Raw genomic sequence first — 22,969 nt, forward strand, 5'->3', positions numbered from 1 at the left:
TGTTCCAAGCTCCCCTCCAGCCCCTGGCTGTGGGGAGCTGAGGCTGCAGGTTGGACATGCAGGGGCTGCACTGCCTGGGGAGGAGGGGGCAGGCTGGGCTGGGCATGGTGGGGCTGCCAGGTGCCAGGATGTGGTCTGGGGTCTGCAGGTGGCCCTGGTGAGAGGGACTCAGGGCTCGGTGGCCTTCCAGCAGCTACCCTTGAGCAGAGTAATTTGGGATTGGCCTTTGGATGTGGCAGAGCTAGGAAGAGAGGGAGGGCTGAGAGATGTTTACTGAGCTGTGGGCAACCTTTCCTCCTCACAGGGGTGCTCCAGGCCCCTCTGCATCCTCATGTCCTCTGCTGGACTCTCCCTATCTCTCTTGAACTGGAGAGCCCAGACCTGGACACAACACTCCAGGTGTGGCCTCAGCAGGGCAGAGCAGAGGGGGAGGTGAACCTCCCTTGTCCTGCTGGCCACACTCTGCTCTTGCTTCCAACAGCCTCTGGCTCTTCCCTCTTGGCCCTTCCTGCCTTAACAGGAGGTGGGGAGCTCAGGCCAGGCTGAGCTGTGAGCAGGAGCCACTCTCAGCACAGCCCTGCCAAGGGCTCTGCTTTAGTTGCTTTGGCTCAGAGATGCTTCAGCTGGAGGCAGGGGGAGGGCAGGCTGGGTCAGTTCTCTGCTTTCAGCTCTGTCACTCTGTTGTCTTACAGGTGACAGCAGTGTGAGGAAGAGGCTCCTCCAGGCAGCAGAGGAGCTGAGCTGCTTTCTCCTCCTGCCCTTCCAAGCTGCCAAGGGAACCTCTGACAGCATGAGAAGGGAGTTCTCCACCTGCCATGGCCAGGAGCTTCAAACAGGGCCTCTGGCTGCCTCCTGCTGTGGTGAGTTTCTTCACTGAGCTTTTGCCTGGGTGCTGGCTGGTTTGGAGCCCTCCTCCAGAGCCAGGCTGGCACCTGGACCAGCTCTGGGGGGGGGTTGGCAACCACTTCCCATGGGTGGGAGCCTGAGCAGGGACTGGGATCTGCTACTTTTGAAGCCAGTGCCCCGCAGAAGGAAAACTTGGACAGGGCAGCAGAGTGGAGATCAGCAAAGCTTTTAACCCTCATGGTAGGCACAATGCCCACCCCTGTGCTTTCTCAGGGAGCCATGGTCCTGCCAAGGTCCACCCTGCCACAGCTGAAGCAGCAGCAAGTGTGGTCTGCCTCACTGCAGCCACAAGCTCTGCAGCTGAGCTTGCTGGGCTTGGAAAGGTGCCCTGCTTTTAGAAAGAGCAAAGAGAGAGAAAGAGCAACCTGCTCCCTGGCTGTGGGCACCAGAGCCCTTCCTCCACCCCCCACTCATCCCCCACAAAGAGCTCTGGCAGCAGATCCTTCAGACAATCTTCCTTTAATACAAAGTCAAGATATCTACATACACTGTGGTATGAAAACCACTTACTGGTTCAGTTGGGAACAGTGTGAAAGCAACAGCACTTTGCTCTCATACAAAGAAAAAATAAAACCAACCTCCCCTCCCTCCCCCCAACTCCTCCAGTAAGATTTTTTTTCATTTTCTTTTTTTTTTTTTTTTGAGGCAACAGACTTAAGAAATTTGGGCAACTTTCACACAAAGAAGGAGGAAAATCTTGAAGAAGCCTTTTTAGTTCCTTTCTCTTTTCTTTTTCCTTTTTGTGTGTGTTCAGTTAATGACAGAGAGTAGCTCCTGCTGGGGTCTCTGGGTGGCACTTTTGCTGGCCATGATTTGGACCCCTGCTAGGAAAATAAAAAACAACCAAAAAAAAGGAAAAAAAAAAAAAGGGAAAGTTGCAGGCAAGCAGCAGGCAGGGCAGGACCTGGCCCTGCCCTCCCCACCTCTGGGTGCTCTGGCAGGAAGCCTCCTCCTCACCCACACTTCCAAGAGGTTTTTTTTTTTTCCTCTCCAGCTCAGCACACAGACTCTGGCTGTTACCTCCAGTCCACCTTTGATGTCAAAGCCCTCTGTGGGTGCTGGTGTGGTGCCATGGCTCTGGAATTGCTGGCTGGCTGCCTCCACTCACTCAAGACACTGGTGGTGATAGGTCACAGACTGGGTTGGGTTGGAAGAGACCTTCAAGATCATCCAATTCCAACCCCCTGCCATGGGCAGGGACAGCTCCTACCAGCCCAGGTTGCTCAAGGCCTCATCCAACCTGGCCTGGAACACCTCCAGGATTCTCCCAGTTCAAGCCTGGCTCTGTTCAGCCACAGCTGAAAGGGAAGGAGGTTGGCACCTGCCTGCTCCTTTCACTCACCCCCAGGGGAGATGTCTGCAATTTGAAACAAAAAAAAAAAAAAAAAAGAAAAAGAACAAAAAAAAAAAAAAAAGAAAAAGAAAAAAAGAACAACAGAAAAAAAGAAAAAGAACCCAAACCAATAATAATAATAATAAAAAAAATAATCCAGAAAGGAGAATTTTTGTCCTTACATGAGCAAAGTGAAACCTTTTAACTGGTAGAAAAAGCAATATGTAGAAGTAGCAATTTGCACTGCATTTTATATATCACAGCCATTACACAGAACATTTCTACAGTGAAAAAATAGAGACTGTCTTTGAACAGAATATGAACAAATAAGCAAAGTTTTCTTTTTTTTTTCTTTTTAAATTCCTTGACTGATATTCTTTTGTCTTTTTTCTCTTCTTTTTTTTTAAAAAAAAAAGGAAAAAAAATTACACTATTTAGAAAAAAAAAAAAAACCAACCAACCAACCAAAAAAAAAAAAAAAAAAAAAAAACAAACCCAAAATAAAAAGGTAATGTCACTTGGTACAGTTACATTGATACTTTAAAGAAAGCCACTCACAGGATATGCCACTGGATGCACCTTGCTTTGATCTTCCCCAGAGATTCAGGCAGCTAAGGCATGGTCCTAAGCTGTGCCCAGCATGAGCTTGGTGGAACTGGGCCAGTCCTGAGGGGCTCTGCCTCTCTGTGTTGCTCCCTGAGAGCTGCTCTGCTCTGCTCAGGGTTGGCAGCAAGAAGCAAGCTGGAAATAAAACTTTCTGCTCCTTTCAGAGAGATGCTGCTGGCCCTGGGTGGTTGGGAACTGGCAGGAGGTGTGGGGGCTGCTGGCAGCAGCAGTGGGGGCTGGGTGGATGTGCAAAGAGAATGGGAAAGGGCTGGGCCAGCACTGCACAGCTTCCTACTGCCTTGCTGTCAAGCTGGGTGTGCTGGAAAGGGGGGGCCAGAACCAGCAAACCCCAGCCCAGGGCAGCTGCCACCACCTCCACCTGCCCCACTGCTGTGGGAGGAGAGGGGGAGACCACACCACAGCCAGGCTGGGGGTTGGATCTCTCTCTCTCTCTCTCTCTCTCTCTTTCTTTCTCTATCATTTTAAGTATCCTAAAAAATAAATGTTGGAATTAGAAGAAATGAGGAATGTTCCAAGTATTCAAAAGGTGAGCTAGAAAACCTCTGCTGTGGCCAGGGGCATTCTGTGACTGCTGTTTGCAAGGTGCCTGTGAGCCCAGACTCATCCCCACTGGTGCTACTGAGGTTCTTAAGACTCCAGCTAGAAGATCTCCTGACCCCCTAAAGTTTGCCTAAGTGTTGAGATTGGTTTAGTTCCTTCCCTCCTCTTGCCCAGAACAGCTCCAATTCTGCAAGTGACTTCCTTTAAAGACTGCCAACTAGATTAGTAAATAAACTTGAACTCTAATGATGTAACCAAAGTTGGTTTCCTTCCCTTCTCCAGCTTCTCACAAGGTGGGATTTAGCTTTTGGATCTGGTTCATGATGTCCAAATGTCCTCCACAGCGAACACCACTTGAGGTAACAAGAGCAGTCCTCCACTTAAAGCAGTCCCTCAGCAATCTCCTGAGCTGCCTCTTCACTGTCCAGGTTGCAAGATGGAGTTCCTGAAGGGGTGTTCCTCTCAATCCTTTCCCCCCCCTGCTCCCCAAAGCATTGTCCAGATGAAAAGGTTCTTCTTCTGATTCAGTTTTGTTAAGTTCAAGCTCTCCTCCTGGGTTAGAAGAGGCCTTCCAGGACTGAAGTGGTTGGTAGAGTCTGCACAAGGGATGGCTTTTTATGTTGCATAGTGATCAAAACTTCCCAGATACTCCAGAGCTGCCTGGTAACAGAATTGGTATTCATCCTGTGGAGAGGAAAGAGAACCAACTTCAGAGGTGGAAACAGCATCTGGAGACCCCTGCCCTGTTCCTCAGCCAGCACAGCTCCTGGGCAGAAACTCCATGGGCAGGCTTTTGACCCCCAAAAGCTGTGAATTGCTGGGAAAGGAAATCCCTTCAGCCTTGCTAGAGTTACAGAATGGTTGAACTGGATGATCTTAAAGGTCTTCTCCACCCCAAACAGTTCTACACTTCTGCTGTTGGTTCATCTGGTAGATACCAACCAGGGTCAGGGATTCATAGAATGGTTTGGGTTGGAAGGGAGCTCAAAGCTCATCCAGCTCCAACCCCCTGCCATGGGCAGGGACACCTCCCACCAGCCCAGGGTGCTCAAGACCTCATCCAACCCGGACTTGAACACCTCCAGGGAGGCAACCTGTTCCAGTCTCTCCCCACCCTCACTGGAGAGAATTTCTTCCTCCTCTCCAGTCTCCATCTCCCCTCTCCCAGCTCCAAGCCATTCTTCCTCATCCTACCACTCCCAGCCCTTGTCAAAAGTCCCTCCCCAGCTCCCCTGGAGCCCCCTTCAGATACTGGAAGGCTGCACCCTGACAGAGGACAAGCTCCCCAGCCCTCCTTACCTCTGTTTGCACCATTGCAGGTCGTTGTGTCCGCAGCATCTTTACTGTCTGGAAGATGTCCACCACCCCCTCGTAGCGCATCCGCTCCAGGACGATGCTGAGCGTGATGAACACTCCGGTCCTGCCCACTCCAGCACTGCAGGGACAGCACACAGCAGGCCAGCTGCAGCTTACAACCCTCACGTGCTTGGCTACAACCCTCACGTGCTTGGCTACAACCCCACTATCAATTACCACCCACCCCTTTCCAATTCAACCCCCCACCCTATATCTACACAACTCTTATTATCATTATATTCATTCCTCAACCACACCCCCCCTTCTTCCCTCCATTAATCTTTTATTTCAATTTACAACATTCTAAACCACCTCTCCCCCATATCATACAATTCATCATACACCCACTCCTTCACACAATCCATTTTTATTCCCATTACTCCCATTTTTTATCTTAGTTTCATCCTCCACCCTTTTACATTAATACCCCTTCATTAACTCTTATTCACTATCTCCCCCATTTCATTTTGTATGATTATGAAATCCTCAGAGAGTTACACATCTGAAACTACATCACTCAAATAAGTATGTATTTAGTACAATGTTCCTAAGCTCAAAACGCCAACACTACATTTATATAGATTTCCCACCCACACCCAGATTACTGTTGCCTGTTTCACTGTCCGCCACACTATGTATTCCCTCTCGCACAGAAGAGCAAACTCTGTATCCAGAGTCCTACTCAGACGATAATGACTCCACAAGACCATTTGTCACTAACATACTGCTACATAGCGCCACATCTCACTGATCTTTGTCTCACCTGTCAGCCCCTGTCGGTGTCACCGTCACTTCTCACCTAGCCTGAGATAACACTGCACTATCCCCCAAAAGTCCCTGTATCTATGACAATGTGATCCTCGTGTGCCCACCCACTCCCACCCTCTGCTATCACTGCCACACTGACCCTCCCCCATTTCCCTCTTCGTCCGTGTTGTCACGCTGCTCTCCTGTTTCTTACTGTACCTCGTGCCCCTCTTCACCCTCTCCTTAACCCATCCATATCACACTCCCTCCTGAGACTGTGCAGTTGTCGCTGACACTCGCTCTCTTCAACACATCATACAGACTCCAAGTTACCATGTGTATAGCCTGTGGTCACCCTTTACACCCCCTACTAGCCATCCCTCTTATCCTCGGCCGCACCTCCAACTACCCGCCCACTGAATTATGTGTCTGTTACGTGGTGCTCTAGGTCTCACACAAATAGTACGAGCATTGTGACCACTCTGCAACTCTCATATGTTGCTACCTATCTCGCATCAACTCATTCCTACCCCCCCCATCACTCCTACACCCTCACACTCTCCCTCAGTATATTCCCTATGTTTGCAACGTTAAATGAGTTAATCCTTAATCTCCATTGTGTACTCCATCATACCTGCACCCTCTTCCTGTCTCCCACTTCCCAAACAGACAAGATACCGACCGTTCTCGCATGCTACCTTATAAACCTACTTCACCTCTCCCACTACATCACACTACACTACCTATCCAAATACTAGTAGACATGAAAAAGATCTCTATGTACTGTGTATAATTTCACTCTCATAGATAACATGCAGTCCACCACGTTGAGATAATTATTATATGTGTGTCACTGTTTCTCCTCTTCTCACTAACTGCACTTGCATACAATCAACACTGTGTGTCCTGGTTTAACTTAAACAATTCTATTCTTATCTATGAATTTCTCAGTCATACACACCTCTGAATACTAAAATCCAGAGTGACCTATTGTGACCATCCTTATCTGGTTCCCACCACTCTGCCTCCACTTTTACCAATATCTGTCCCTTAGTAATGTCCACCTAATCTACCTAATCTAACCTGCCACTAGAGCACTATATCCCTCCCCCTCCGTTATCAACCTTATGTTAACTCTGACCTCCACATTGTCCTCCTCTCTTGCTAGTGACAGTGAACAACTCTCACTACACCGATGACACCAGTAAAAACTCGCAGATAGTCCACATAATGATAAACAGTCACCACCCTTAAAACATCCCTTACATCTGAAAGACATGTTACTACTGTGCCACACCTCCCAGTAAGTCATGTTGCTCCCCTACCTCCTATAACTCATAACTACTCGTCCACAACCCTCCGTCATAACAGTCAGTCTCGTTACCCTCATAACTATTCACTCCGAGCTCCCTCAAGGTACCTCCCTCAACTCCCTATGCCCCAGAGATACACATCTACCAAGTGTGTAACTCTCTACCACACACATATGTATAGTGTCCTAACCAATTCATCCCCTCCAATGTTCTCGTCTCTTCTCCTAGACCTACAAGTCTAATATGTTTTATGTCAGTACGATATATTAAAAATACAACAAGTGGCTCTCTAGCACATGAGACTAGTCTCCCTATCATACTCACTAGAAAGATGTCCTCGACTCATAACCATTTGTGCCAACAGATCTCTCTTATAGTCCAAGTCCAATCCGAGAGAGCCATTCGTGATGTCTCCACATGCTTACACCTGCACGTACCAGAGTGCTAAGTGTCCTATCATAGTGTCATGTGTGAAGTACTGTTTCCTTCTCCATCACTCCCCATTCTTAGCTACAGACTCTCCTCTCCTCTCCCTTTCTCTACCCGCCTAGTCGCCCCTTTACCTTAACCCTCTGAGCCCTACACCATCGTCTCATACCTAAACTATCCTCCCAACGCTTCCTGCCTCTTGCTAATTGTAACATTTTTAGTATTTCTACCACTTAAAATGCGATCTACTTAACCACACCATCACACCACTCCCCTCTTTAAAGAGTATATCGTCGCCTTGAGATATGTGCTCGCTCACCTTCTTCGCTCTATCACGCAGCCAGTGTCTCAAAACTCCTTGTTCCGCTACTCGACCTACCATTGAGATAGCCCTCACACCACTTCGTCACTCCAGGCCTATATCCCTCAACCCGCCATCCACCCACAATATCTGACCACACTCAGTTGAATGTGTCAACTCGTCCCAGTTGTACCACTCCTACACACACCCCCAGACGTGCTCTCCTTCTGTCATAACGTTGTCAAACACGTGATTGTCGTTATCCACTGTCATACTGTTGAAGATAGTCTACCACCGAACGTGCATCAAGTAATTGGTCCACACTTGCCCCCCAGCCATATACCCTATATTAACCACTGTTGTGCGTGTACTCCACATTTTACCGCTACATCGTAGACTCCCACATTGAGACAAAGGTGTCTACATGATGTGTGTGTCTACACACCTGTGTGCATGTCTCTCTAGTGTCGTCCTTCCACTCCCTATACCATCCCCATTCTCTGCGTCAATTTTGTGCCCTATGCCCCCTCCAAACAACACTGTGGCACTCTGATGTTCTGTGACCGCCCGCCCTCCCGCCACCAGACACACTATCACAAGACTAGATACTCATATAGACAATTCTACGCTCAGATAACTACTCCCACACTCCACTCCTCATATAAATGAAATCTCTCTGGAGAAGCCACATTGTCTCATCTCCGATACCCTAACGCCTATACACCGTAGCGCCCCATCACTACTAAAAACTATGTCTTTTCCACCCTCCTCAAGACTAGTGTGCCCACATCAAATCTCACATGTCTCACCTCACATGCCCGTTGTGGTATCTCACGTCCAGATAGTCCTCTCACTCCCTCATGATACTCGCAAAGACGATCACGACGTGTCTGTTCTTAAAGATTACCTCACATCACCTCTCTTCTCGTCATTCACTCCATCGGCACCACAAACACCCACAAGCTGCCCACATCCACAGTATCCATCACTATCACCTTCAAAATCCAGATCCCATTACCTCATCGCACCCCTCTCTCGCCAACCTCTCTGAAGCATACAGATAGCCTCACCTGTGAACCAATCTCAGAACATCTCTTCCTCCCCACCTCCTGCAATGACTGTAGCTCCGTATTGTCACATGTCCACCTACCTACAGCCCCCATTCCTGATATTTCCCTAACACAAGTGCTACCCTCTCCCCATCCCACTCCTCTATATGTTTCATGTACCTGACAACACCTCGTCCCCCCCAACTCACTTCCACTATAGCCCCTTAACTCACTCACATCATGCATATGCTGCCCATGAAAAGTGAAACCATCACACCATCTGCCACCCTGCCACCTCATCTCTCTGTCCCTCTATATATATTCTGCCCAATATCCAAAATCGCGTCCAGCGACGCGAAGATAACTGCACTATTGTCTAACTCACCACCCACCTCGCACTATGAACTACAAATAGTCTCCCCGCACCACCCCTTCCTCCACCCATATACACGAACTAGTGCGCATTGTGTATCAATAATGCCAGTTCCCACACCCACCACAGACAATATGCTCCATACTCTCACATGTGTGCATTCCTTAAAACCTCGCCATCTGACCACTATGTGTACTGTTCTACCACTCCCCCTATCATTACCCTTCACGCCCTTAACCTAGCCTATCCTGTCACCTATCTCTAAATGTGTCCACTTGACTGTTGTTCTCATGTAGTGAAACATTCGCTACCCCATCAATACCCCCATCACCTCCTTCCCCAACTTACGCCCACTTCACATTGTTCTTCACCCTCCTATTAGTTAACGTAGTAGATTTCACCCTAACCACAACCATCTCAGTCTTGCCCTCTAGTTAGTCCTGAAAATCACTCTCTATCTTCACCAAACGCTATGTGTGTGTTGCTAAAGCCATCCTCTCCTCTCAACTATTCCTTCCTCATTCCAGCAATACACTCCCCATGCTTACAGTGTGCCCGTGTTCTGTCTATCTATTGTGTATATCCCCCCCATTCCACACGACATACCCCCCACTGAATTTAATCCCCACTCCACCCGCCACCATCTGACGAATTCCCCATTCCCATCAGATGATGAGAGAGCTCATATCATCTCCCTGTATCAACCATCAGCCGTAGTCAAGAATGTCCATATACACCATCATGTGTCCAGCGACTCCGCCATGCCACCCCATCGTCTCCTGTCGCCCATAGCACGCACTAATATCTATCCCCCACCTTGAACCCACTGTGTGTGCTAGACACCACCCCTCCGTCCTCTCTGTGTCCATAGATGCCGAGACTCGCCCACTTATCCCCTTGCTTACACCCTGTGATCCTGATTACAGACCCCTCAGCTCAATACAAGTGTTTTAGCACACTCACTCTTCACTCCTCGAGTCTATCCCCTGTACTCCCCTCTAGTGCTGTCCTCTCCTACCACGCTTGATAATAGCCTAGACTCCCGTCTTGAAAATGAGAACTCTAATAACCATTGTCTCACACTGTAACATCCTGTTAATCCAGCGATCCCGCCCGCTCTTCACTGACAACCATCTACTGACACCACAATATTCCTATTCGGTCACTCTCGATCTGATATAAAGTCAGTCATGACCCATGTAATGCCACTACACCTACTCGTGCAACGGCCCGTGCCACCGCTGTCGTCCTGCGTCCTCCCCCTCTCATCACCAACCCTCTTTCAACCTGTTCTTCCTTATCCACGCAGTCTCACAAATCATAACTCCACTCCATCATCTACCTCCACACCCACTCCCCAGTGTTCCTAATCCCCGGCACTGTTATCTACACCAGCACCAACACCAAAGAAACCAGATGAATCTCCCCTGCTTATAAACTTGTGTCCTGAACAACGCTGTCCTCTATTCTATCATACAATCCCAGCCAAATAAGACATCGCTGCCCTACCCGCAAGAAATTGCACTGACAGTACCTATCACCCATTCGGCACTCCCGCCCCTCCTCTTCACCCTGTCCCTAACAAGAGAGACTCGCGCTTCTGATGTCTCTATGCCGTCGCGCGCCCGTCCCACAACCTTCCCCTATGTGCTAAGTCTGTGTGCTCGCACTCTCAGAAGCTGCCTCTATCGATGTAACCCCTCATCCTCCTGCTCACACTGATCCCCTCATCATCAAGATATGCAGATCATGATACGCCCTGTCAATATGTGAAATGCTGAGACCGTAGTGTCTATCTCGCCATGATGTAGCTAACTCAGTAGAGATATGCAATGCTGACTTGATCACACCCACTATCTGCCCCAATCTCTACCACAAAGTGCCATAATATACTGACGTGATTCATTTCGTCACACTAATAGCTGCACTATACAGCCTATTGCACACCACACTAAGCGAAGATGTCACCATCTCATTAGACATCAACTCCACAAAACCTCCTCCGCATTACAGTTCTCCATGTCATATAGACATGTACACAAATTATGTCCTCCTCCATGCTCGGCCCAGCACCCTGTCACGTACCCTGTGTCAGAACTATACAGTCTAACCCACCTCTTGTCTACCACCTCTTATGCTTCTTCACGTGCTCACCTCCATCAAACTACTCGTCTGTAAAGTCTTATCCACTATTACATCTCTTCGTGCCTCGCCACTCCAGTAACTCACTTACCTGAGATTCACCTATTTGTCACTCCCACATCAGACTTCCTGATGTCAGACTTCGCGTCCCCACCCCTTCAGTACCATGTCCCTCCTCCTCCTGATTTTCACCTACTCACTATCTAGACAGCATCTAGACGACGCCAACTAACCACTCCCACACCACCCTCTCTCACACCCCCTAAGACACAAATACTCTTTGACACTCACACGCCTCTCCTCTGTTGACGTGTCACTGTTCCCCTATGTCGTCCTCCCAGTATCACAAGAGTCGTCACAACGTATCCCCTCCTCCGCTCAGTTTCCAATATATACATACACTATAGATAGTAATCCCCCATCCACCCGCCCTATCATAGCCACCCCCATCCACGACGTAGTTTAGACCCATCACTATATCGTGACTACTACCACTCAACCAAAGATAAACGCTGTCACAATCTGCTCCCCCTCTCCCGTCCCCAGTCATATCCCCCTCATGCCCCTCAGATACACTCGCACCCCCCACCACCATTGTCCTCCGTCACCTACATACACTGCTACGCCCCTCGACTAATACACAATCGAGTGTACCCGATTCCCCATTTTCCTACCTCTAATCTATGTCACATCACTATGCGTCGCCATACACGTAAAACCCTCACATGCCGTCATACTGCCCTCCTCTCTACCTATCCCCGCATGCCTGCCTGCTGTTCTCACACCCCTCCTGTCGTTCATCGAGTACGTGCTACGAACACTACTATAAACCAACACAGAAATATCTCTCTCTACCTACCTCAGTGTCTTTGTTCTCATAGACAATCCCTGAGCCATGTTTCTTTCTGTGCTCTTGAACAGTCTCATATAACTCGTGCCATCTAACAACCTATGTATATCAGTGTCGTTCACTAATTCAAACTATGTCCTGTATTACCTATAACTTCTCGCAAAGTCCAACAGTTGTTGCCTTGACACCCTTACTAGATCCACCCACACGCACTCTCCCACCCCCATGACAGCACTTTGCCCCACCTCTTACCCCACGAAGTCCCTGTCAGTCAAACATAACTACAGAAATAAACGCTCCGTAGACAACACCTAATGTTGTATACTTAAGTCCTGTCTGTATGTCATTATAACTACCCTATTGTCACGCATTCAGTGGTTATGAACGCAACTAACCTTCTCAAATTACGCACGCAAACTAGAGCCATTACCGATCGTGTCCCACCCCCCCAATCCAGCCTACTGCACCCGTGTGTACCGTCCCCGCGTCAATGACCACTCTAACTCCACCCTTCGTGCTGCACTGAACCTCGCCATATCCACTCCCCCGTGACCTCCACGTTGCCCAGGCCCTAGTTCATTCGCCCGCTCCTGACGCCTCCCACGCTCAACACCTGCACCGCGACTACCTGTCTCGCGCCCCAGTACAGTTCGCCTTTCGCCCTTGTGTGAGTCTAGTCAGCTTTCACCATTCGTGTGTCCCCTAATACTTGTTACTGTCGCTCTAGACATAGCCTAGACATATCGAAACTTCCGCTCCTAGACATCTATCTCTGAGACACACATGTGTCCACCGCACCCCTTAGAGTTGTCCGCTCACTGATACACCTTATGTTGTGTCAATTATAGATGCACTCATCATTACACTGTGCGATATTCTGTCGTCGTATAGAGATCACTCTCCCATATATCCCTCTATTGTCCGTTCACCCTCGCCATTCAAAATGAGATAGTCTTGTAGTTAACTCCACCACATGTGATAGTACCCACCACATAGAGAGTGTCACTCACACTATACCCTCCCGAGCATTCTGCCCAAAAATAAGACCGCGCACACACGATGTGAGTCTCATCACTGTGTCTCTCCACTGTCCCCCCACGTCACTTCACTGAATCCCATTATCCCATTCTGTCCAAATAGAGCGTCTGTCGCCACTACCTACAAACCTCTAATCGCGCCGCTCCTCAAACATATTCCACTACACATATCTCAACCCATCTGCCGTGTCCTCCCCATAATGATCAGCGTATCTCCTACTCCGCAAACCACGCATCCAATCCTCCTCGCCAACCCCCATACAGATTTCCTGATCGTGTACATCTTCACCTCTCTCACACCTATGTTGTCGAGCACACCACGCTCCCCCGATCCCTATATGCCAGTTCCCCACTTGCCAACGTTGCTTCAGCTCCGACTCTCCCATGTCGTCTGCTCCACTCGTGAATCGTCTCGCCCTGAGACACCCACTCAGTCCGTTCTTCGCCATGAGTCCCTCCTTGCCCATGATAATCAACCCACTCGCTTTCGTGAACCACCATCTGCTGCCTTTTCACCCCCACTGTGTACATGCACCTCACCTCCACTGATGTCTTCATGTACATCCAACATTCCTCTGTGTGACACACTATGCCACACACCTCTGTCACCACATTAGATCTGTAATTGTGCCATGCATACATTGACCCACATCTGCACATCTCACGCTCACGACCAACCATACATGTGTGCTGTGAGTCATCCATCCATTCCGCATCCCTTGAAGACTGTCCCCCCCGAATGCGCTACCTCTGACTCACCCATGTGTGTGACCGTAACCCCCATTTGAGCTGCACTATACGTCCTTCATACTCCATGTTTCACTATACCCTGTCGTCATCACTGTGTCAATTCCTTGCCCGCTACTACCTAACCATGCCCTGAAGATTCCATAGTCCGACCTTCAACTTGTCATTCAGTTCATATTTTGTCGCACACCCCTAGATTGTCCTTCCTCGTACTAAAGCCATGCACACATCGTAAACATCGTCCCATATGTGTGCCCCATGACCCCACTCTTCATGACGCTCATCAATACTACTTCAACAAGTCCATTCAAGTTACACTGCATCCTCGTATAACTGTAATGCCTGTCATGTGTAATCCACCGCATACTCGTCTCTCTCACGTACCTGCTGTGTCGTCCCGCTCGTCCTCATGAAGAATTCCACCCATCGTTCCCTTCCCCTACCCTCTCACCGCAACACGTCACTCTGCCTCTCCTGAGTTACGACTTGAGTCCTCTATCCTACACTTTAGCACTGCTACTCCACCTTCCACTCATCTATCGATAGTCGTCCTATAGAGAGCACTAGAACCCCAAAACTGTCTATCAAAAAAAAAACAACAAAAAATTCTACCACCTCGCTCTACTCGATATTAACTCGCTACTCTCACTCGCCTCCCCCCCACGCACGCTAATGTCCCATATCGCCTGTCTCCATGTAGTGAGTGACTCCAGTCTGCCTAATTATAATGATGTACCCATCATCCGTATGTAGTCCTTGAGAACCCACCACCCCTCCCCCTAGCTCTTATGTATGTGACTCCCTAGTCAAATGTTCTAAACTGTCAACGTAGTGTTGCAATTGCGCCACCCTTTTACTACGCACTGTTGAGTCTCTGCCCCATCCCAGCCATGACGAGATCTCTCCCACTATACCCATGAATCCCCTGTTCGTCCATCACAATCGTATGACACACACTACCTCCCACTCTCTGATCGCGTCCTCCTGTGCCTCCCCACGCCACTATAACAACTCTATGTATCCCACTATCTGCCTCGCCTCACTCTCACGTCTGCCACATGTGATACCACCAAAACAAACTTCAGCGAAAAATTCTCCTATCACCACAGTACTTCGCTCTAGTCAGTACTCCCACCCCATGTCAGTCCCTCCTGTGCTTCCCCCACTCAAGACCTCTGACAGATGTATCAACTCAATAACCCAATAATCCTGACCCAGGTCATCAACTAGAACTTGTGTCTCTAGGTAGCGCCTGATCTCCGACCTCTTACTAGACACCACCGCATAAAAACTCACCATACCATCTATACAGCTGTATCCACTAATCTCCTGCGCTGGAACAAACCCACAACTATACCTCTAGTACGTGCATACAGCAATACACCGCCCTCTACATTACCTACTGATCCGCATACACCAGTACCTAGAAATGACCTACCCATCCCCAGTCATCCCCATGATGTGTACTACTCCCAAAATACCTATTCCTATATGTTCCTGACACTCTTCTCTCACGCTCCCATACAAAATACAGCTAAACTCCACCTGATCTCCCTCTTCACATGTCACACTCTCGTAGAGACCTCTACCACCAGTCGCCTCAACATAAACCCCAATTATACATTCTCCGTTCTAAAACAAGCACTCATAACCCCTCTTGTCCCAGTTCCGAAACCAATGCCTCAGTGTGAATCACCTCTGTGCTGTACCAATTCCACTCACCTAGATCTCCCCCCAGAGTCCGTCTAATCACCTCAAACCCCATTCTAACTAGTTCAGTCACGTCCCCTCATTCCTCGACCTCCGACTGTGTCTAGACACAAATATGCACTGACTCGCGTCCCAACCCCTCTCCCCTCCCTGTGCGTGCCGATAGTAAATATATAAACTGCCCGCCCCCACAGAGAAACCCCCAATACTTCCCGTTCCCATCCTAGACTATGTCTAGAGATCAATCGCCTGTTACTGATGGTCTCACCGTATGAGCGTAACCTACCCACACTTAACGAGAGTACTGTCTCTCCCTTGCACTAGACAGAGATCACAAACACATGAGATGCTACCCCCCCTAAGAACCAATATGCTGTCCCTTACCACACCTCGTGGCTCAAGCAAGTGCAGTCTCACTCCTATATTACCCGCAGTGTCACCATAAGTCTCCAGTGTACTTAAGTTCTCCCCCCCACACTACTCTCTCTCCCTGACTGTGACTGTGTCCTGTCTCTATCCACTAGTTTGTAGTTGTACGCCTCGTCGACTACTGCACACTATTGTCTGTGTGCATTCCATTCTCTTGTTCACACCCCTATCACTATACTATAGAAAGTATGAATCGCATGTTGTCTTGTTAGAGTCTGTCATTGTGTATCCCGATCCCCGTCTCATACACCATTCCCCCCCCATTACACTGTGTGTATCACATCACCATGTGACTGTAACTCTCGCTGTTTACCCGTGTCCTCCGTTAAGAAAAATCCCCGCACAATAGAAACGCAAGACGAAGTAAGATACCCTAACCACGAAATGTGTGCTCTCGTCGTCAGTGTTGATATATAAATCTAGACCATCCAACTCCATCCACCATACTTTTGCACGCTCAGAGTTGCACTATCACATACGCCACTTCTATCAGCATACTAAGCAACGCCCTCAAAAGAGACGCTGTCGTGTTTATCTCGTTCACTCTCTCATCACATACGCCAAATCTATGCACCACGTGTGTACCTCTTCGCACCTCCACCTAAACTCACATCTCATCTCACCCGTTCTCTCTCCAATACTGCGTACCGTTGAACTCGTGGCAGATCACCATATACCATGATCTACTTGTAGAACATGAAGTGACTATCTATAAAGTAACAAACTTAGAGTCAACGCTGTCAGACGCTAAGACTGCGTGCGCTCTTCCGCCTTATAGACCGTGCACGCGTGTCCACCTTACGTACTGTGATCCCTCCTATGTTCTCGCTCCCTCAAATCCTGTGCACGTCATGTCCCCCTATCCCACCAGATTGTCCACAAGTAAGCCCTGATCATGTGTCTTCACTCCTCCTGTGTCTACTCTACGCAAAACGCATATACTTCGCGCTGATGTGATGTTGCTCAGACAGAAGACGTACTCCGATTATCAGTCTTCATTCATCTCTTGAAACGCCCCCCGTACTCGCACTAATCAAGTCGTGTCACTCTCCTTCCACGTCAATAAACAACGTGTCTATGTTGGTCATATAAATCACCAGATTACCATCCACGCATGTGTGTCGTTCCCACTCTCACACACCTAGTACTGAGTGTAAACCACACATCCTCCGCAGCCTGTCCGTAGTCTTCCTCACCCCCCTTACAAATCGCTCGCTTGACGCACCTCTATGCATCTCTTCCCCCCCCTCTCAGCACTGTTCCTCTCACCCCTCATCACCTCCGCTAAACTTACATTTTTCGTGTTCACCTCAACTCCCATGCCTCACATATTCCATTCCGAATCGCCAGACCCCTTTGTGTGTTCCCCCTCTCACCCTCCCCCATACATACACACCTAACTCGAACACTCCGTTGTTGTGCTGAACCACCCCGAGCCTCAATATGTCCTATACCTAACCATACCCGTCACTTCTGTCGCGCACACTCATGTGTAGTGTACACTAATCACAGCCGTGCCCAATACTCATATCTCCTCCTAACTCCATGTATACCCCCATGTTCGTGCTGTCCATCTGTGACATCTTGACCGCCCCTGTTTTGTCTTTCGCTCTCCCTCCTCCTACACTGCGCTCCACTTAGATCCGCATAGATGACACCCCAGAAAACCGCCGTCTCATAAGCACCTATCGCACCATCAACTCCATGATGTGTGTGAACCCGCTAACACCCTGTCACTTCATCCGTTCCCCTCTGTTCCACGATACTCTTCTCGTTGTAGCATTATCTCCTCTCTCGACACTCAACCCTAGACATTGCCCCTATATCTATATCATCACGTCTCCACATTCTACACACATTTCATGAACTATACCTATGAACACACTAAGACTACTTACCTCCACATTGTAAGTGAATTGTAAATTTCGATCTCACATCTCCCACCCCCATCCACCATCCACCTCCCTGTGCACATGTCACGCTCTAACACCTCTCTCTCCTTCAAAGACATCCTCACACTCCCAACTCACCTACCTCATTTGATACCCACGTCTACCGCTAATAAGCCAGTGTCCTTCACAACTCCCTTAAAGACCACAACGTACAGAAGACGACCTAGACACACCTCCTCACATGCACCTCACAAAAATGAATTGACTGTGTGATCTGATACCAAACCCAGCACCCCCTATCCACACTCACTCTGCTACATCTTTGTCTGCCCACTAACTCATACTCACTCACCCCCACCTCAAGCTGTGACCTACCACCTCTAGAAACCCCACTAAATACACTCCCCTCTCACTCCACATCCACTCAAATACCCTAGAGTCCTTCCCCTCGTGTGTCCTCTGCTACTAAGATACAATCGTCCATCACCACTCCGCACTACTCTACAGAACTTCAATTGCTCAATAGAAGATAGACTGCATCCTCTCCCCACTGATCACCCATACTCCACCGCAATCTACGCACTCGCACCCTATTCCAACATACTATGCTATCCCACATTTTGTATAACATTTCTCCCCACCCTCCCAAACCTCCGTCACACCAGTAGACCCTCTCTCACTTCGCACCCCCTCTCCGTATCCCCAATACACAATATTTACACTCTCTTGACTTACTGACTAATATGTACTCCCTAGTTTCAACTTCACCCATGAACCTAACTCACATGCAATGATCTCACTACTCGTGAGAAGTGTCCCTCAAGATAGTGTGACATCCAAGCCACATGTCTCCAGACAACCGCTCCCTATACGCCCCTCTGAGACCTTCGTGCCGTGTTAAATCCTGCACTAGTGCGCACCTCTATACTCGTCTACATGACATATTTACAAAGTGACGCAGCCTAGTTATGACATGTCTCACGTGTGCTGTACCCCCCCATCTACTCATTAGAGTCCCTCTCACACTTGTGACACACATCCCTCTCTATCCTTGACCAGAACTCAAAGTAAGTCAAAACTGTTATACATATCAACTCCATACCACTTCAACTCAATCTCACCAGTTAGTGTACACCATCACTGTCTCCCCACATAAAGAATGATTTTACTCCCTTGATCTCGAGTTTACCTAAAAAGTCCCTCTAATACCCCCCACTGTGTCCCTCCTCCACACACTCCCACGTTCACCTGTTATCGATGTGTGTGCCCATCGCTCCTTGTGTAGTGTGATCCATATGTCCCACTGCCATGTGTCTATACTCCTCTCCCATGTAATCCATCAACGTATGACTGTGTCAACATACTACACAAATCATGTCTCCAGAGTGTCATACCTCTTGCGAGTCGACATCACCCCTAAAGCTTGTCCATGTGCTACGATACACGGATCCTCTACGTTGTTGCACACTCCACGTGTCACTCCGCCCTCTTACTATTCATACACCACCCCACCTTATCCAGCATGTTTAAATGTCTATGTCTCCCACCTTTCAACTGACTGCATACCCCCATTGCCCGTCAAGATATAGAGACTCTGTAACATTGCTCTCAACCCAACCTCTGATAACCCCCACTAACCACCCATCCTCTCTCTCTCACCCCACACTCTCCACCCCCCCCCCCTCATCCCCCCCCCCACTTCCACAGTAAAACTCACCTCCCCTCACACCCCACTCTCTGTATATAAGCGTAGCTAACTCGTCGCTCAATATGCCCATTCTTATGTGATAATTGTCCCCTACAAAACCACATTAGTAGAGTTTTATTCATCCTCCTTGTGAAACACATCGCTCCAAACCATCCCCCATAACACTAGACGCCGCCCTCATCTGCTACCACAATAAACCCTCATGCATGTCAGGACCTATCTAACTCTCACTCCGCACAAACCCCCCGTCCACCCCTTCTACCATCTATCAGATCCCATCTAGCATAACATAATTGAAGTGTATATCACTCGTATGATCCCAAACTAGACTATCAGACACTAACACCTGTCTCACCCCAACAGTATCAGATCTAATTACCGCCAGCCTTCAGGCGTCCACTGTGATCACATCTGTGAACACTATGTCCAACTCGTTCTCCCCCTAAACTCTACCACATCTCTATCTTAGTAAAGCCTCCACCCACATCTGTCATATCCCATTCTCCGTCTCTCGTACTCTGTCTGTCCGCCCCCTCATTGTACTAACCTCATGACCTCAATGCTCTAACTCCACTACCTTACACTCACTGTACCTTGCACCTCCGCTTCCGAGCTCCGACCTCTTTATTTTCTTCCTATTACATCACCTTCCTGTTTTATTACTGACATAATCTAGTGCATGTGTCCATCCTTAACATCAATGCCCGCCTAATACACTACTCTGCCCACACTACCACAATCTGTTCTACAACTCAAACTGTAGTCATACTTGCTCCATGATCGCGACCGACCCACCTCCAGATAGCCATATGCTCAAATCCCTTAAAGAGAGTTCATATCATGTGCGACCCCACACTCTGATCTGTCCCTCCTGTGTTCCCCTCTCATAGTCGGCCCAGATTCGCCCCACCACCCCATTCTCGCCCTTCCTCCCCACTGTTTGACCGTCAGTGTGTACCACCCACTGTATCCCTGTTATTCCCTCTCGTAACTGTCACGTGCCCTCCTGTGCGCCACTACAGACATTTGTCTCACATCTCTCCTTGTCTATCCAGACCCTAGATTACACACGTCACGCTCCTAGGTCACATCTTATGTCCCAACACATCATCTCTATCTTTTGTTCTTTGTCTCCCCCCACATTTCCCGCTCTCGTGCTCCACACACCCACCATTGATGTCCCTGTACGTGTCCCCTCCAGATGAATATTCATTTGACAGGTTCTGCCACCCTGTTCTTGGCCCTATGTATCTTCACTGAATAATGTCCGTCCAGTCCCTCAACCACATCTCTGTCAGTCCTCAACCTTGATCCCCTGTTGTCTCTATTACTCCAGACTCTCTCCGTCCCGACTCTCCGCTCACTATCCTTAACTGTCATGTACGCTCTGTACTCCTCACACACTTATTACTACGCTCACCACACTTTCAATCACCCTGTGAGTCTCACAGATTGGTTTTATCATGAACCAATAACATTAACAGATCGTCCCACAATCCCTAGAACTCTCTTGCAAGTGTCGCACGTTAAGCTACTGTACTCACCTGCGCACGTCCATACTCCTAGACTCCCAAAATGCGCCACTCTCCGCTACTTACTGCACTCCCAAGTGCACATTACCTGGCCTACATCACATCTAGCCCCATGGTGTCGTCGTTGTATCCTGTGTGACGCCCGCTCTCCATCCCTGTCCAGCGACCATCACTGTCGTGCGTCGTGACAACCCAATTATAACACCCTAGTTTGTATACCACCTCCAAGATCCCCGTACACACAGTCTAAGTGTCCCACACCTTGATGTAAATTCTGTTAGCTAGAAGTCAACATCCCTTGTCCCAATACTCTATGTGTCCTCGCCCTTAACATACACACATTAAGACTATGTCTCGTCGCTATCACTCTTTCTTAAATCAACCAAATACTAGTTGTATCTTCACAACATCAAATATACTTATAGATGCTCTTACTCGCTCACCTCCTCGCCTGTCGCACCATTCCACACCAAACGCCTCTTCGTCCCAGTGTCCCTCCCCCTGAATCTGTGTCTTTATTAGCGCCTCACCCTATAGACTTTTCCAAGCTAATCAAATTATCCAACACGCTTCTCCATTAACTCACATCCTCTAAACAATGTATCACTTGTAAATCACATCACAACACTCTTTTCATACTATACGCTCTCACTTCCCCCAAACAAAAAGAATAACAAAGTACATCCACTCACGAATATTCCGTATCATCCACTAACATCTATAACACACCACTCTCTCACTCTATCTACGCCGACAGCCTGCCAGTTGTTCACTTAAGTGCTTGTACCTTTACCTGAATCGCTCCCAGGAGAGTTGTGTGTCTACAAAACCTCAGTATATCTGCTCTCACCACCCTCACATAGTCATATAATCTAAGTGTGTGTACGCGCCCTCTCCGCAGTCCGCGACACCGCCGCCACTTCCTGCTGTATCATCAGAGTCCCAACCATAGATACACAAAGTCTCTGTTGATGCTCGTGCGCAGGATAATATCATATGCAAGTGATTCAATCCCCGTCGTGTGTAGCCACCGATGCCTTGTCGTCTGTCCGGCTGTCTGCATAGATCCCCCACTCATTCCGCTCGTGATAGCACTCTTGATCTCTAAATACGAATGTCACTGAGAAATTGCTCCCGTCTGATGCAATTACGAGCGTGCTCAGAATCGGTCGCTCCTTTGTCCTTTGACAAAACAGTCACATGACAGTGAATCTCCGCGTCCCCCGCTGAACACTAGTTCCACAAGCTCCCATTACACACTCCATATTATCAAGATATCATACACGTGCCACATTGTGATCTACGCAATTATGTACATCGCTCTCAAGCTCGCTCGAAGATGCCAATCCTAGTTGTAGCACTCACCCCTTTCCTGCCCACGCTAGCCTCCCCCCTACCGCAGTGGAGCATCGCACGCCAACTCCTTCAAGCGAAAACAACCACACTCTCGCACACTGTGCTATCTCAATCCCGGGACAAACACAAGTTGTGATATCTCTCACTGTCGCATAATCTAATCTGCCTGAATGATTGGCCTATACTAGGAGATACACAAGACACGAGGACGTGCGAGTGTACATGACTCCACGCAGTCGTCTCAAGCCTCTGTAGAATATTGGAGAGACGGCATGTTACTCACTATCTATAAATGTGTGAGGGACACTCCCAGGGACGTGGGTTGGGGATGGAGAGTGTAGATATCCTAGAGTTGAGTTTGAGAGTTTGTTCCCATAATGGACCTGTGCACATTAGTGCACCCAGAACACTCACTCGACTAACTAGATCGTGCACAGAGCGTCTCGCAAGAGATGTTGGAGGATGATAGGAGTTGCACCTCACACAGTGATTCAGGTTGGGCTAGTGTCAGGAGCGTTCTTCACGTCTTGTCGTGCGGTAGGATGTCCGTCCTCTGCACTTGGCCTCTAGCATGCAGGTCGTGAGTGGAATG

At 48.7% G+C, this 22,969-nt stretch overlaps 1 protein-coding gene across 1 annotated transcript in view; it reads right to left on the reverse strand.

Moving 5' to 3' along the window:
• Nucleotides 1-4,021: 4,021 nt before the first annotated feature.
• Nucleotides 4,022-22,969, reverse strand: part of PTPRS (protein tyrosine phosphatase receptor type S) — a 124,161-nt gene continuing 105,213 nt past the window's right edge. The window contains exons 29-31 of the mRNA XM_054396087.1: nt 7,761-7,840; nt 4,706-4,841; nt 4,022-4,090 (exon numbers count right to left, since the gene is read on the reverse strand). Coding sequence (XP_054252062.1) covers nt 4,022-4,090; nt 4,706-4,841; nt 7,761-7,840 — 285 coding nt within the window. The remainder of the gene's footprint in view (nt 4,091-4,705; nt 4,842-7,760; nt 7,841-22,969) is intronic.

This window comes from Indicator indicator, chromosome 36, assembly GCF_027791375.1.
Source record: "Indicator indicator isolate 239-I01 chromosome 36, UM_Iind_1.1, whole genome shotgun sequence".
NCBI lineage: Eukaryota > Metazoa > Chordata > Aves > Piciformes > Indicatoridae > Indicator > Indicator indicator.